Source organism: Callionymus lyra, chromosome 3 (assembly GCF_982586985.1).
Source record: "Callionymus lyra chromosome 3, fCalLyr1.hap1.1, whole genome shotgun sequence".
Lineage (NCBI taxonomy): Eukaryota > Metazoa > Chordata > Actinopteri > Syngnathiformes > Callionymidae > Callionymus > Callionymus lyra.
The window spans coordinates 30,060,237-30,074,973 of NC_141820.1; the positions used below are offsets into that span (position 1 = coordinate 30,060,237).

The window sequence follows — 14,737 nt, forward strand, 5'->3', positions numbered from 1 at the left end:
TAATTAACGATTTTCATGTCTTAAATTATTTGACAATTAACTGAAAATTAAGGGTTTTAAAATTAAAATGCACAAATGAAATTATAAACATGTATACATATACATACATTTATTAAACCACAAGTTAAGCTTGTTTTTACAATATATTTTTGTCCGTTCTTTGAAAGTTTCCCTCATCCCTTCTTCCAGTATATAATGTTAAATCAATTTGTAAATTTAAGCGCCCGTCCCTGGACTGAAACACTCGATCCAATCCAGTGAAACACACATAAAAGCAAAAGGGACATTTAAAATGGCCGAGAAGCTGGTGGACACAGAGTCACAAAGACACAAAGAGTCTAACTGATGGTGATGAACATCCTTCCACACAAACTCTGCTTTAGACACACAAGCTAAATGTTGATGTTTTATTGTTAGCTTCTGCTCAGCCAGCTGACGTTCCAGTAATGGTACGGGAAATAAAAAGCACCTCGATGGCATGTTGAAACTGTTCATGCTCCCTCTGCAGCTGCTCCGCTTCCTGAAGCGAGCTGGCGGTGATGATGCCAGCGTTCAGCATGGACTCGCCATTACGGATCCAGCCCAGCACCTGAAACACACCAGTTTCACAAATCATCCGAGTATAACAAAAGAGAGATTCATGTTCATTCTGTCCAGATGTTGATGAGAAGGAGTCGTACCTGCTTGACCTCGGCCTGCAGGTGTCTCAGCTGGACACACTGCTCCAGGTGCCGGCGGTGCTGCTCGGCAGCCAAGTCCAGCTCTTGCTGCTTCTCATGGAGAAACTCCAGGAGGTCCTGAACCCGAGTGGCCATGTCAACGTCCCGGTCACACAGCAGCTCCACCCCTGCACATGGTAGAAGTCAGCTCCCATTACTGGATACATTTGTCACATTTGTGACCGTCACACGTCTGGTTGTGCTCCAGGTTTCTTCCTGTTAAAAGTCGCTCGTTGCGATCAGGACCTGTTTTTATCTTCTCTTATATAGTGTTACCTAACTGTCTTGGGATGACTTTCCTATGTGTTGACACTTTGAATAACATTTAACTGAATAAGTAGCTGCATGGTGAACTACAGAAGTGATCAATGCTCAGAGAGAACCTCTCCTCTTATGTAACCTCTTCTGATTCTGTTCGACAATTAACATGCGCGACCACAGGTGAGTGATTACGTGGGGCTGCGTGGGTGATGCTCATGACAAACACTGACACAAGTTGACCCTGGACCTCCTACACAGCACGGATAATGAAACTACTCTTGCAGACTCTTGAAGCTGGGCGGCAGGGAACATCCGCAAATGCTTGTGTTTAAAATCTCTTCACTGCTGTTCAAAATGCGTCCCAGTGATGTCAGCATACAAGCTATTACGCACATTTGGAAATAACTTTCGCTACTAATGTTCAATCCATAAATTGATACCATAGGTGAATCCATTGCAGCTTTACTAACTTGTGTTGGTAATAGAAGCAGCCTGAAGGTGTCACTAGAGAGCACTTTAAGAGCCATTATAGAAACGACCCATCAGCAACAATGAGGAATATGTTTAATAGATTCAATTTACATTTTATTAATGTATGTTTTATGTATGATGCTGAACATAAAGAACACGTTTCCCTAATTATTATTACATTTCTACTCTTTTGAGCATGGAAATAGTGTCATTGTGTATCTTTTTTCTTCACAGGTTTATTGCTTCGTAATGAGGAAATGAACGAGTGATTGTTTTCATTAGCTATATTTTATGAAATTCAAATTCATTAAACCATTGATCTAGTTCCCCTCTTTTCCTTTAATGATTTCAATAATGTCTTTATCCATAGGAGGGTTTATCTCCAGCTTGAGGCAAGTTAACTTCAAGACTTATGCATTTTTTATTTAAGACTAACTCAATAATCAACCAAAAAAAACCCACCATATCAAATATTGTTGCAAGAATGATTTTAAAAAACAAATAAATGTTACCAGATGTCTTGATGATTTTTAAGATATGAAAATTGAATCCAAGACATAATGCTTAATTTTTAAATTCATGCTTTTAATGCTTTTTAATGCCCTTTAAGATCGTTTTAAAGATCCGTGGGAACCCTGCCTGTATTAAGTTGAAATAAAGTAGATTTTTTTTCTGTCATAAAGTAGAAAACATATTACATTGACCGTTATTAGTTATTAAACATTATTGTATTCATTTAATCATTTATCAACATGTATTCAGTCAAACACAAGATTAAAGAATATGCATTCATGTAAAAAACAAAAAAACAAACAGTAATTCAATGTCTGACCAAAGAGTGATGGAGTGAGAGAGAGGGAGGGGGAGAGAACTGACCGGAGGCCTGGACTTCGTTGACGTACTGCAGCAGCTCTTGTCCCTGGTGGATGACGTCGAACGTGAGGTTGTTCATGGTGAGCGCTTTGTCAGCGTGGTGCTGTAGCCTCTGCTCGGCCAGTGTCAGATCCTCCGTGTCGAAATCGTTCATCTGACCAATCAGCTCCTCGTTCCAGGACTCCAGGTCAGAGATGATCTGAGGAAAAGGACGAGGAGTCGATCAATATTGTGGCTGAAATAAATAGCTTCTAAAGTATCCAACCTTTTTTACACCTCATCCATTCACTCCATTTTGTCCACGAATGTACCAAATAAAGCATCTATTCTTCTACTGTCACTACATTTCATCCTACTGACCTTCTAAGAGCACATGTCACTGTAGAATCTATTCTTCCATTTACCCATCCATCCATCCAACAATACCTCTCATTTCATCAGCCCCTCTAGCCTTCTATACTTCCGCTGTAAAGCCCACATCTCTATTCATTCTTTCATCAAACTACTGATTTCCCCTCCATTAATCAATCATGTGGTCCACCATACTACACTTTATTTGTCAGCCATAATGTGGTTTCATCTATCCATCAATTTCTCGCTCTCCTCCCTGCTTTATTCTGCCATCTGTTCGGTTCTTTCCGCGTCATGTTCAGACATCTTTGCCCACTTTCACATTAAAATATATTCATTCACCCAGACATTCAAGCTTCTGTTCATCTTTTCCCGTAACCTCTCATCCGTCCTACAAATCCATTTGTCACTCACTCCTGTATTCAATACATCCCTTCAGTTCAATCACTGCTTCCTTCAATCATGGTCCACTTGTCATCTTTCACAACCTCTCTATCCAAGTTTCTATTTCTTGTCCACTGTATTTCACTGATCCCTCATGCAACCAACAATTCATGTATCCTGTCATCCACTTCTTTCTATATGTCTAGATTCATTAATCAGGTGTCACATCCAATTGGCATTTAAATCTTTTTTTGAGCAACATCCACAGATACAGGGAAGGAAGAGGCGTTCAGGGCTTCTTACATTAGACATGCACTCACTTCACCGAGGTTTAAAGCATCAACCTGACCATGCAACATATAGGAGCCTCTTATAGGAATAAGTGCTGACACTCACATCGATGGCGTCTCGCTCGAAGATTCTGAGCTGGAGAAAGAGATCGAGCTTTATCTTGCGTTCCTGGAACAGCTCCTCCATCTGTGCCTGGGCTTCATCCAGCTGCTGCAGGACCGTCTCGATGTGATTGATGGAGCTGTTGTGAGGAGTCTTGTTGCTGGAGATGGCCGAATCCCTGAGTGGAGAGAGAGACGAGTTGAATGAGTTGGATAATATGCAACACATACTGAGATGGCTGGTTACTAGATCCAACTAGTGACCAGCACAGACGAGCAGAGGACATTTATTGCTACCAATATCTTCTTTGCATGAACACACATAAAGCTTTTTCTCTCCTTAAACTGAGCTGCACTTTCCTCTTCAACACCTCTTCACAGCCTCTCATCTTTGCCTTTTTATAGCAGCTTTTTTATTTAGCTCCAATTTAATGCATAACCCAACAGCCTGGTCGAGATATTTACGCCCAAACACTTCGCTGTTTTTATAAAAGTAGCACTGCTGGAAAGGAGGATTTTCATAGAGGACAGTGATTTTGTGACGCATTTGTGCTTGAGTTGTCGTCACGAAAACAACGGTATGAAGTGGACATTGATTGATCTGGTGAATTGTACATCACAGTTTAACCTCCAGCACTAAAAATATACCTGATTTTCTAATGATTTAGACAAAAGGAACAGCAATATTCAGCCCTGATGTTGGAAACTGCAGCAACACTTCAGTCTTGAATGCAGCAGAATGTAAATGACAAACTACATCTGATCAACAAAAAAAAAGATATGACTTTATGAAGACATTTTATTATAGATTTGAATTAGATTAAAAAAACAGCCTTTCTGAGCAATTGCAGGTGAAATAAACACCTAATAATTAGATAACTTAATTACAGATCATAATTATTTCAACTTGTTTTTTGAGCATCAGCTGATATTGAGTCAAACATTCACTTCAGAAGCTAAGTTATGATATGAAAATGAAGCATTTATAAAACATAATCTAAAGGGTTATACAAATCTCATAGTTGTGTGATTAGGTTAATATGCAGAAAAAACTCATGAATATGTGTAGCTTATGTAATGAGTTCATTTTGTCTTTGGAAATTCAGTTGTGTGACATTCCCGGGCGAAACATTGGGTTTCTTGTCGGGGACGGACTGACGGCTGTCGCCACCTACGACTAGCAACAACAATACACACACAGGATGACTAATGGAATGAAACCATTTGTTGTAGCTCTTCATGTTTTTATATGGAGGCACAATCACAACAAACTTGAGATGATCGTAGACACAAAACACCCAAAACCGAAACCAAACTGAAATTATTCATCATGAACTCCACCAGACTTGAGCAACATATTATTACTTTAAAGTAGTAGAAGATTCTCACATTTCTCTGCCAAAGGACCTAATGTAATCCCCTGGCTCCAAAAAATACAAAAACTGAAAAAATATATTTTTCAAATGGACCAAATTTTCGAATTTGACCAATAAACTCACAACTTGAATAAAAAACTTTACATTTATAAAAATAATCTAAAATGTGCTCTATAGTTTTTTTTCTCAAGTAATCCTTTAATTCAAAATTAGAAAGACTTCTGCCCTGTCAAGTTGAGTTTCGAACAATTTTTTACCTGAACGAGTTTCATTAAAAAATTCATTACATTTTTGTCTTTATATTATCAGGTTGTCAAATGGTCAAACTTTTTAAACAATTTCTAAAATCCGATCCAGTTCAATGTCTACAGCAATCTTATTTCTAGGGCTTTAAAATACAAAGTGCAAAGTTTTGTTTATTTCAAGTTATGACTTTCTAAATGTGCAGAACGGGTGAAGCCGGGATGGAACACATGACTACCTGAGCTGCTGGATCAGATCCTCTCCCTCTTTAATGACGTTGACTGTGACCTGCAGAGTGGTCTGCTGCTGCTGCCCGAAGCGTTTGATCAGATCCTGCACCGTCTCGACGGACTCGGCGTACACATCATCCAGGAGCTCTTTCTGCAGCTCCTCCAGCCAGGTCCACAGCTGCAGACACAGGGTTTTTTAAAATCACTTTTAAATGGCTGCATGCTCTCATTAACAAAAAGATGGAGTACACGGATCCATCATCGTCCAAGCCCACCTCTTTTACGTGTGTGTGAAAGGCGACAGACATATCCAGCAGGACTTTCCGTTGCTCCACACGCCTCACAAAGTCTTGGATTCTGTCCTCGAGCTGGTGGGCGGCCTGGTAGATCTCTTCTGGGTCGCATTCTCCGGTCTGGGCCAGCTGCTCCGCCGCCTCCAGGAGCTTGTCTGCGTTTGTGTACGTGTTCTGTGCGGCAAGGGGTTATATTAGAAGCGAACTTATATAAGTTTTCACCGAAAAATTGCTGATGCATTTACAGAAAATTAGAAAGAGTAACACGTGTTTATCATGCATTTTAAAGGAAAAACTGTGATTACGATTAACAATAATTCTATCGTTAAGGTATTGAAAAACACAAGTTGGCAGTGGTCACGATGAGACTCATCACAGTCTCCAACAATGAAGTGTTTGCTTTCACTCCTGAGAGGCGACTCGTAGAACCAACAGGAGGGGGCTACTGTACCTGGGCCACCTCCTCAAAGTCCTCGTGGCGCTTCTGAAGGGCTCTGGCTCGATGGAGGGATTTACCCACGCCCGTGTGTTTGCTGAGAAAGGCTTCCCCGTGGTTCTCAATCCAGTCTAGCACCTGTGAAGTGAAAGCGGGGGAACAAATGAGATTGATTGGGAGCACAAGGGGAAACAGAAAGCGGTTCTTTGAAGTGCAGGAAGCGCTTGTTGCACTCCGCTTCGCTCCTCGTCTGTTCTTCACAGTTGTAAAGGAAGAGAAGCATCTGCATGGGTGTATGACCCAATTCAGTTTTGTTGCCATGGATACCGTTGCCATGTCAACACAGCAGTTGAATTTTGAGTCAGTTGCGACCGAATCACGTTTTTCACTTTGTTTTTCATCCTCAACTCCCTCGTGTTGGTATTTTTTGAGCACCTTTTAATAGCTTTCCGAAAGCTCAGCTGCAGCTAATGACTTTCATTTGACCAAAAATTCTGACAATTTGGTTTGTGTGCTGAAAACCTCTTCTGTGCTCTGAAAAAAGACAGTCTTGGGTTGTTTATAAGAGCTCAACTCTCCCTAGAATAGGACACATGCTTGCAGCAGAATTTATTTTAAATGAGAAATAAAGAGTTTGTTTTAGACTTATTTTAATCACTTTTTTTTTTCTTTTTTTTTTTTTTAAATCAAGCCTTATGAAAATCAACACTTTTAAAACAAAGCTTGTAGCTTTTAAAATTGAACGCTCTGATGTATTAAATTGTCTTTAAAAACATTTTTCAAATGATGAAATATGTTAACTTGAGTCATGCACATCCTGCAATGTCATTGTAATAAATAAATCTATACATTTTGACCAAAGGTCATGGCCGCGTTTAGAAATCCCCATGTAGTGTTTGCGACTAAAATATTAACTTGAAATAAAAAATAAAAAAACTGAGTTAATTATATATATGTTTTTAAAAGGCATTTTCTCTTTATTGCACATGTGTCAACCTCATAGCCGGGGGCCAAATCCAGCACACCAACTCATGTTATAATGGCCCGCAGGATGTTTGGCTCAAAATCAAAATAATCAAAGCAGCGAGTTGACATTGTGACCTAAAAAGATGCCATTGTTTAAGATAAGAGAGGGATTAAGAATTCACTAAAGCAGAACAAACCAAGAGATAATTTAAATGATTTGAGCCTCAGTGAATGAAACAAAAATATAAAAAATATTGCCTTTTATTAGGTAAATATAAATGTATTTGCCATGCAACTTAACTGCTAAAGTATTTTATCCCCTTGTTTGATTGAGTCCGACATCCTTGCCTTAGAGGCATTCATTCTATAGTGCATGCTTTTTAAGAAAAAATTAACAACAATTAGCTGTTTAAAAATATTTAAAATGTTATTTTTGACCACTGCTCAGTTCTGTCAATCAACAATCTAGTTATATTATACATCCTGTATCACATGACCCCTTTTTCTACTGAAAGACACTTTTTTTCCCACTTAAATGTATTTATTTGATTGTTTTTACATGTATTTATGGATGTTTGTTTGGATGGATGCGTTATTGCTGCTGGACAAAAAAGTTTCTTCATAGGGGGATCAATAAAGTAACCATCCAACCATCCAACCATCCATCTAAAATAGATTTCAGTAGATTATCCATTCCCTTGTCACTTGATCAAGTTGCTCAGTCACTTGTGAGGAGAACAAGAAACCTTAAGTGATAACTTGTAATTGGTTTGTGCGCGCAGGCTAAAGTGAGCAACACATAAGAGATATAATAATTTTAATTAAGCAGTGAATGATAAATGATGATGAAGCATTTCCAGTAAAGGATAATTGTTCTTCTTTCCTGCATGTGGTCAATAAAAGCATCTGATAGAAGATTCACTTGAAAAGAGGGTTGAAACATCTGGGCGCACCTGTTGGACGTCTTGTTGAAACACACAAAGCTGCAGGCGCTGGTGCAGCCTGACCTTGCGGTGCTGCCAAATGTTTTCCAGCTGCCTCTGATGGTGCAGAACCTCGTGGATGATATCGAGGACATGATGCACAGCCTTGGAGTAGTTCGCAGACGCCGTGAGCGAGTCCGCGCTGCCCGGCGTCAGAGGTCGCTGGAGTTTGTCCAGGAGGGCTTTTCCGTCCTGACTCACCTGAGGTTACAAAAGATACAGAGAGGATGTTTTCTTAAGAAAATGAATAAATAAAAAGCAAGATCAAAGTCAGAATTCTGGATCAATGTAAACCAAACAATTTACTTTACGCTTTTATTTTGAAATGTGAAAAACAAGACCAAGTCTTACTAAAAACAAAAACATGAAAAAAATGCAATCAACTTGTAATTAATTTATGTATTTTTTGTATTCCAACTTGGACAACATTTACCATATATGTAATAAGTAAAAATAAACAAACAAAAAAAAAAACTACAATATTAGAATTCACTTGTTAATCATTAGTGAATCATGTCAGTGCAAGTTTTCTTTAAATGTTTTTGTATGCCAAAAAATAATAACTATTTACCGTTTATTTAAAGAAAAAAAATTGAAAAAAATGTAAACGTTGCAATGACAAGTTGTTAAATGAATCATGTCATTGATAGTTTTTTGTTTTCTTATGCCAGAATTGGAAAACAGTAAGAAAAAATGATAATAAAATGTAAAAAATATTAAAAACATTAGAATCTTTTCCAAGTAAAAGAAATGGTAAAATAAGAGTTGATGGTTGTCCCATCTGAAGCAACTCTAGTCATTGAGATATGTATATATTGGAGCACAGGTACAAAACAATGTTACCTCAGAGTACGCTGCGGTGATGTGCTCGTACAAGCCCTGGTGGTGGTGAATGGCCTCCTCCAGGTCTTGAAGGTCAGACGGCAGGTCCACCTCACCACAAGCCTTGCACCACGAGTCTATGTTGCTCATGTACTGCCGGGGAAGAGCATCAAAGCATCAAACATCTGTGGTCAACACCCTGTCAGATTATATCTTATAATAGCTCATTTTGATGTAAAAAACAAAATAAAACAAGTACTCGATCCATCTTTCTGCAGTAAAACATTGAATAATGCACTCATAAATCAGCGGTTCCACACCCCCGTCTGGGTTTATGTTAATACATGCAAATGTTCCGTATGTCAGACAACACATCGTTAATGAAGCCATTGAGGTACTTGATAAGCCTGAATAACTTCATGTGTGGTAGAGGTCAACATAGAGGCTGCTTTCATAAACACAAGGGACGTGATGTACTTTTCTTTTGAATCTTAATTAAATTCATACATGTTCAACTTCACCTATAGAAATAACTTACTCTTCTGACTTCCAGATTGTTACATCTTTCACTTTGCATCAGATTAATAACTTGTATGCAGTAAAGTAAGAATTTTTCTTCTATAGGGGCCTCAATTTAAAGACAGTCTGTGCATCTTAAACTTGATTGAAATCTACATAAAAACGAATTTAATTCAATCCACTTTATTAATAAGTGCTCTTTATTCTGTACTAATTCCAACAATAGAATATATTTTGAGATTTAGATTTTTCACCTGTGTCGTGCCACATTTATAACATGAAGTTTTACCTTGTCACACTTTTGGTGAAAGGTGGCCGACATTTCCAAGAGTGTGCTGCGTTCGTCCAGTGCAGCAGCGAACGCCTTCCACTCCTGCTCCAGCTGACCTGAGATCTGTTTGATCTGCTGCGAGGCGTAATGTCCCGACTCAAGCAGCCGGTTTCCCACAGACATTATGCGGTTGATGTTCACGTACACATTCTGTAACACAACAACAAGTAAGCCTTAGTTGAGCTTTTTTTGTACCACAATAGGTATAAAATAAATGACATATGATAAAGCTTATACATAATATACAGCTATGGTAATGTATCGAAAACAAAACACCTTTATTTATTTTATTTATATTCCACTTTCAGATGGAAGGTATGAAACATAAGACCACAGTGCTGTCACCCAAGGGAAATAAAAAATTGATACAGTTGATAGATTCCTATAGGAAACTACAATCCTAGCGACATCAACATTAACACAAAGGGGAACTCACACAAAGGATCATCGACTGAATCCTCCCTTTGAAGGAAACATTTCCCCAAGGAAAGGTGTGCTAGTACATGGCTATCAAAGAGGGCCACTTTCAAACTTATTAATATCAAGCGGGGGCCAATTCAAGAAAGATTTAATTCGGAAGTTCAAAATGTGACACATCACACACAAACTAACATTGACAAGCAGCTTAAAATTGTGGGTTTTTTGGGACTTTTGACACACCTGTCCTAGCACATTAAAATGTTATGCTCATTCAGAGATATTTGAACGATTCATCCAGAATCCAGACTCCATCCAGGAACTGTGTTTAGCATGTGGCTAACAAGACTTTCCTTGAAAGTTAAGGCAACAATGCACCACAACAAGAACAAACAAAAGGCGTTTACTCAGGTGGGTGAGAACAGTTACACAAACACCTTCAATCTCTCTAATGTCTTTGTGTGTGAAGGTTCTCGCACTGAATGAATGCAGAGTGAATGAAATGAGACACATGACACATTTACCATCACAGATCTCCTTAAATCATATCGAACTCGCCCAGCTGACAATAATATTTCTAATGTTGGTTTGATGCAAATCTCATATGTGCGTTTAAATATATTCTTTGAAAACTTGCTGACTAGTTGGAGATTTAAAAAAGACAAAAAGAAGCTGCGATAAACAAGCAGATTCCACCCGGAAACACTTGACACTTTCATAAAGTTACACAAGTGTGGATTAACACCGAGATGACTTAATACCCGGTTGTTGACTGTCTGACCCTGCAGATGCACTGGACGTGCACACGTGCACGGCGGCTGCACTCAAGGTTTAGTACTATAACTAAAAGATTATGTAGCCGAGGTCAGGAACTCGTAACACCCAGCGTGGGCGAGAAAACATTCTGTCCTGCCGTAAAGAAAAGCGTGTCTTACCATACAGTTCATAGCGAAGTGATTGTGCTGCGTCTGCAGCTCCACGGCGTGGGGGTGGTTGTTGCCGATCTCCGTGTAGCCCGCCAGGAAGAGACCCTTGTTGTGCATGATCCAGTCGAACATCTGAGGAGGACGGACGCACGACAGAGTGACTTCACCAAACTGAAGCCTCTCAACGGTAGAAGTGAGTCATTGTGTTCCTGCATTGCCGTTGTGTCATCTCTACACATGAACCGGTACGAGGAGTATTTTCTATGGCTCTCATTGAAAACATCTTATGGCCAGTGGTGTCCTAGCAACAGGCTCTGCTGCAGTGCATCCAAGAACCGCTTCTATCTCTTGCTGCAGCCCGTTGTTTTATTCCATTCACTCCATCATTTCATAGTTTTCTCTGCCTTTTTTATTTTCAAGTTTCCATGTCAACCACCAGAGACGTTTAACTCACAGCGAGGCTTTAAGATCAACTATGTACCGCACACACACACCTTCTCTGCATCCTGCTCAAAAAGGCGGAGCTGGAAGCACTGGTCCAGTTGCAGCTTGCGCACGTGCCAGGCCTGGTGCACTTGTTGCCGGGTGGAGTGGAGCTTCTCCAGCAGCTGGGTGATCCGCGGGGCGAGACCCTGGGTGTCTGCGTTGCAGACCCCGCCGTTGCTGCTGCTCCCCCCGCTGCTACCGGTGCTGCCGTTTCGGTTGGAGAAGTACTCGCTGCTCTGTATCCGCTGGAGTAATCTGAACGTGGACAAGTTTTCAAGGTATCAGAAAGAAGGAGGAGCTCAAGTAAAAGACTGTGTCCAGAGTAAATGCATATTACAGACCTAGAAACACTTTAAATGCCATTTCCTTTTCATAAACGTTTATTCTAAACAGTATTTTTTTGTCCGTTCAGACAAACCAATACTGACCTCTGTCCCTCTGTGTCGAGCTCCTCGATGGGAGCTTTGATCACTTTCTTTTTTAAGGTTGCATGCTCTTCTATCATCCGCCGGGCTCCCTCGAGTTCCTGCGGGAAGTCTTTCCTCGACACCGTTTCCTGCATCTCCTCCAGACGGGCCAGCATCTGGGTGGCATGACCGGAAAACTCTTCAAACGCCACCCGTACCTGCAGGAGCACCATCGTCAGATACCATCAGCATGACATGAAGAAGCCTCGTGTCACGCACTGGACTCCCTAGGATATATATTTATGAACGAAAAACCGCTTTACCTCGATCCACTCGTCGTGATTGTATTCCAAACTGCCATCGAAGTCGGCCGTCAGCTGGGAAGGGTCCACGACCTTCGACAGACCCTCTAACGAAACCATTGTGGTCTAGACAAAAACACAGGTTGAGAGGATTGTTTTGCTTGAACTCCCTCTCAATGTCAACGTTATCACCCCCCCTCTGATGGCCCACCACCTCGGTGGCATTCACAAACACAGCACTCAAAGAGACAACAATAAGGCGAACTCTCTCTCTCTCTTGGTTGCCTCTGTGCTTCTGCTGAACCACCTCCACACACACCCCCACACACATGGCCAGAGATGCTGGGAGGGAGAAGGACGACTGCTTCGTGTAGGCCCAGTAATGCAGATACATTCTTAGTTTGAAAGACATGGAACCACTTGTCGCAATCGACGATAAGAACAGTACATACATTTTTAAAAATCCAGCTTTGATGCCTCCTAAACTTTGTGGTGTTCCTATATTTCAATGAGATTAAAGAAATAAATAACGAATTGATGCAACCATTATTTTTAAAAACACAAAATACATGGCTGGTACTGCTTTCAGTAATGAAGAAAAATGTTGGTTGGACAGGAAGGTCCCATCTAATTTACACCTTCCCATCTAAAACTCTTTACGTTGAGACATGAATCGTGTTGAAGTATAACTGTGATGTGCATCTACTGAGAGTCCCATCTGTAAGTGCTTCACTGTTTTAATAGTTCTATTATAATTGCATGTCAATCACTAGATTTTCATAAAATGTTAATTATGTGATCACATTTTGAAGACTTATAAAATTCATTTTAATGCAAATACAGACTTTGACGACTTTTTAATACAATATGTATTTGGGCCAGAGAGGCTTAAAAAGGCTGACACTGATACTGTAGTTCGACTGATGGAGAGAAGGAACGAGAGCAGCAAAGCAAGGCAACTGGTCCCAGCCTGACGGATGCCATTTTGAAATGTTATGACATCTTTTTTTTACAGTTTGATCATCATGTCAAGAAACCTGAATATGATGCGACAGTATTAAAGCTTGTTATCGTAATGTTATTGCATCTACACCATTATTTAGGATTTACAGCAGCAGTTGGTGGCTCTGGACTCTTAAACTGAGCCACTTAAACTCACAGCTGATTCTATATTTCTATTATTTATTGTGCATGATTAGTTTTACAGTATCATCTCTTGATGTTAAATGTTCTTAGTTGTCGTATTGTATATTATTATTGCTATTGTGTATTATATTGTTTGTTTAATCGATTTCTGTAAAGTAAAGGGTAACAGGAGATTCAATGATAACAATGGTATGGTTAAAAAAATTGGGCTTTTATTATAAAGGATGTTTCCTTTTAAACACAGTAAAGTTTGAACCCATCTTATTAGCCTCTCAATAATCAGTGTCAATCCTGTTCTACTCAGACAAACAGGAAGTTAGTCTTTTTGTGCAGAGCTATTTAGTGATGTAGCTGGTTTTTCAAAAGAAGAAAACTCACAATTCAGCGTATCTAAACAAAATCTGTCAAACAAAACATGTATTACAATACTCATTACAGCTTTGTTTTTTCAGCTTGAAAGAGATGACACGTCCCTCAGGAGGAAGCAGAATCGCGACTTTCAATGTCGAGGGTGGAGACAAGGAGGGAAACTCTGCCAACAGCAACTAAATTAAGCAACTGCGTGAGAATCTCCTACCAATATTATGATTCATCGTACAAGAGATACTTCCTGCAATTGTTTTCCCCATCAAGGAAAAGGTAAATAAACCAAAACACAGAGTATAAATTCATTCAACAATCATGACTCAAGGTTGTAGTATATAATGAACAGCCATATATTTACAATTGAATTAAGATACAAAGGGTAGATGTTTGGATTATCTCGATTAAATTCACCAAAACATCCTTAAATTATATTGTTTATAAGAGATATCAACAGCTTCTTACCTCAAAGTCGAACTTGGAGCTACCGAAGTTGGTCCTCTGCTTCTGCCAGAAGTTGTCGGGTTTGATGATGAGTGCGACGTGGATGCAGGACGGGAAGGACTCCTGCAGGATCTTCAGCAGCGGCTTGATGCTGTCCCACTTGGATCCACGCATATCAACAATGACCGTGAAGCCATGTTTACAAACCTCCTCGCTGAGATGGAGCGAGGTCGGCGCGAGTGGGCAGAATGGGAGAGGAGGGAGGGAGCGAGGGAGAGGAGGAGGACGAGAGTCAGGAGGGAGGGAGAGATGGTGGTGGTGGGAGGGGGGGGGGTGCAGTGACAGATAGTCGAGAGCATAATCCAGAGAGGGAGATGACAGGTGTGGGGATGGGAGAACGAGGGAGAGATGGGGAGCAGGAAAAAAAAAGAATAGAGCAGAGCAAACACAACATATGAGTGTGACGCATTTTCTATACAGTGAAAAGCCTACGCAGCAAACATCTCACACACCCACACACTCGCAGACACGCCAACATATATGGACAAAACTAACGTTTACTGTCATTAGCAACACTTTTACCCGCATGTAGAATT

At 40.1% G+C, this 14,737-nt stretch overlaps 1 protein-coding gene across 6 annotated transcripts in view; it reads right to left on the bottom strand.

The window, feature by feature from the left end:
* LOC148084431 (triple functional domain protein-like) overlaps positions 1-14,737 on the bottom strand; it is a 68,236-nt gene that overhangs the window by 28,152 nt on the left and 25,347 nt on the right. For all 6 annotated transcript variants that reach the window (XM_087787506.1, XM_087787502.1, XM_087787504.1 and 3 more), the window contains 15 exons: positions 14,163-14,355; positions 12,210-12,314; positions 11,908-12,104; positions 11,488-11,734; positions 11,003-11,125; positions 9,609-9,800; positions 8,822-8,953; positions 7,949-8,179; positions 6,045-6,167; positions 5,576-5,767; positions 5,309-5,478; positions 3,456-3,630; positions 2,328-2,523; positions 681-847; positions 470-589 (listed from right to left, as the gene is read on the bottom strand). In XM_087787506.1, coding sequence (XP_087643632.1) covers positions 470-589; positions 681-847; positions 2,328-2,523; positions 3,456-3,630; positions 5,309-5,478; positions 5,576-5,767; positions 6,045-6,167; positions 7,949-8,179; positions 8,822-8,953; positions 9,609-9,800; positions 11,003-11,125; positions 11,488-11,734; positions 11,908-12,104; positions 12,210-12,314; positions 14,163-14,355 — 2,563 coding nt within the window. The remainder of the gene's footprint in view (positions 1-469; positions 590-680; positions 848-2,327; positions 2,524-3,455; positions 3,631-5,308; positions 5,479-5,575; positions 5,768-6,044; positions 6,168-7,948; positions 8,180-8,821; positions 8,954-9,608; positions 9,801-11,002; positions 11,126-11,487; positions 11,735-11,907; positions 12,105-12,209; positions 12,315-14,162; positions 14,356-14,737) is intronic.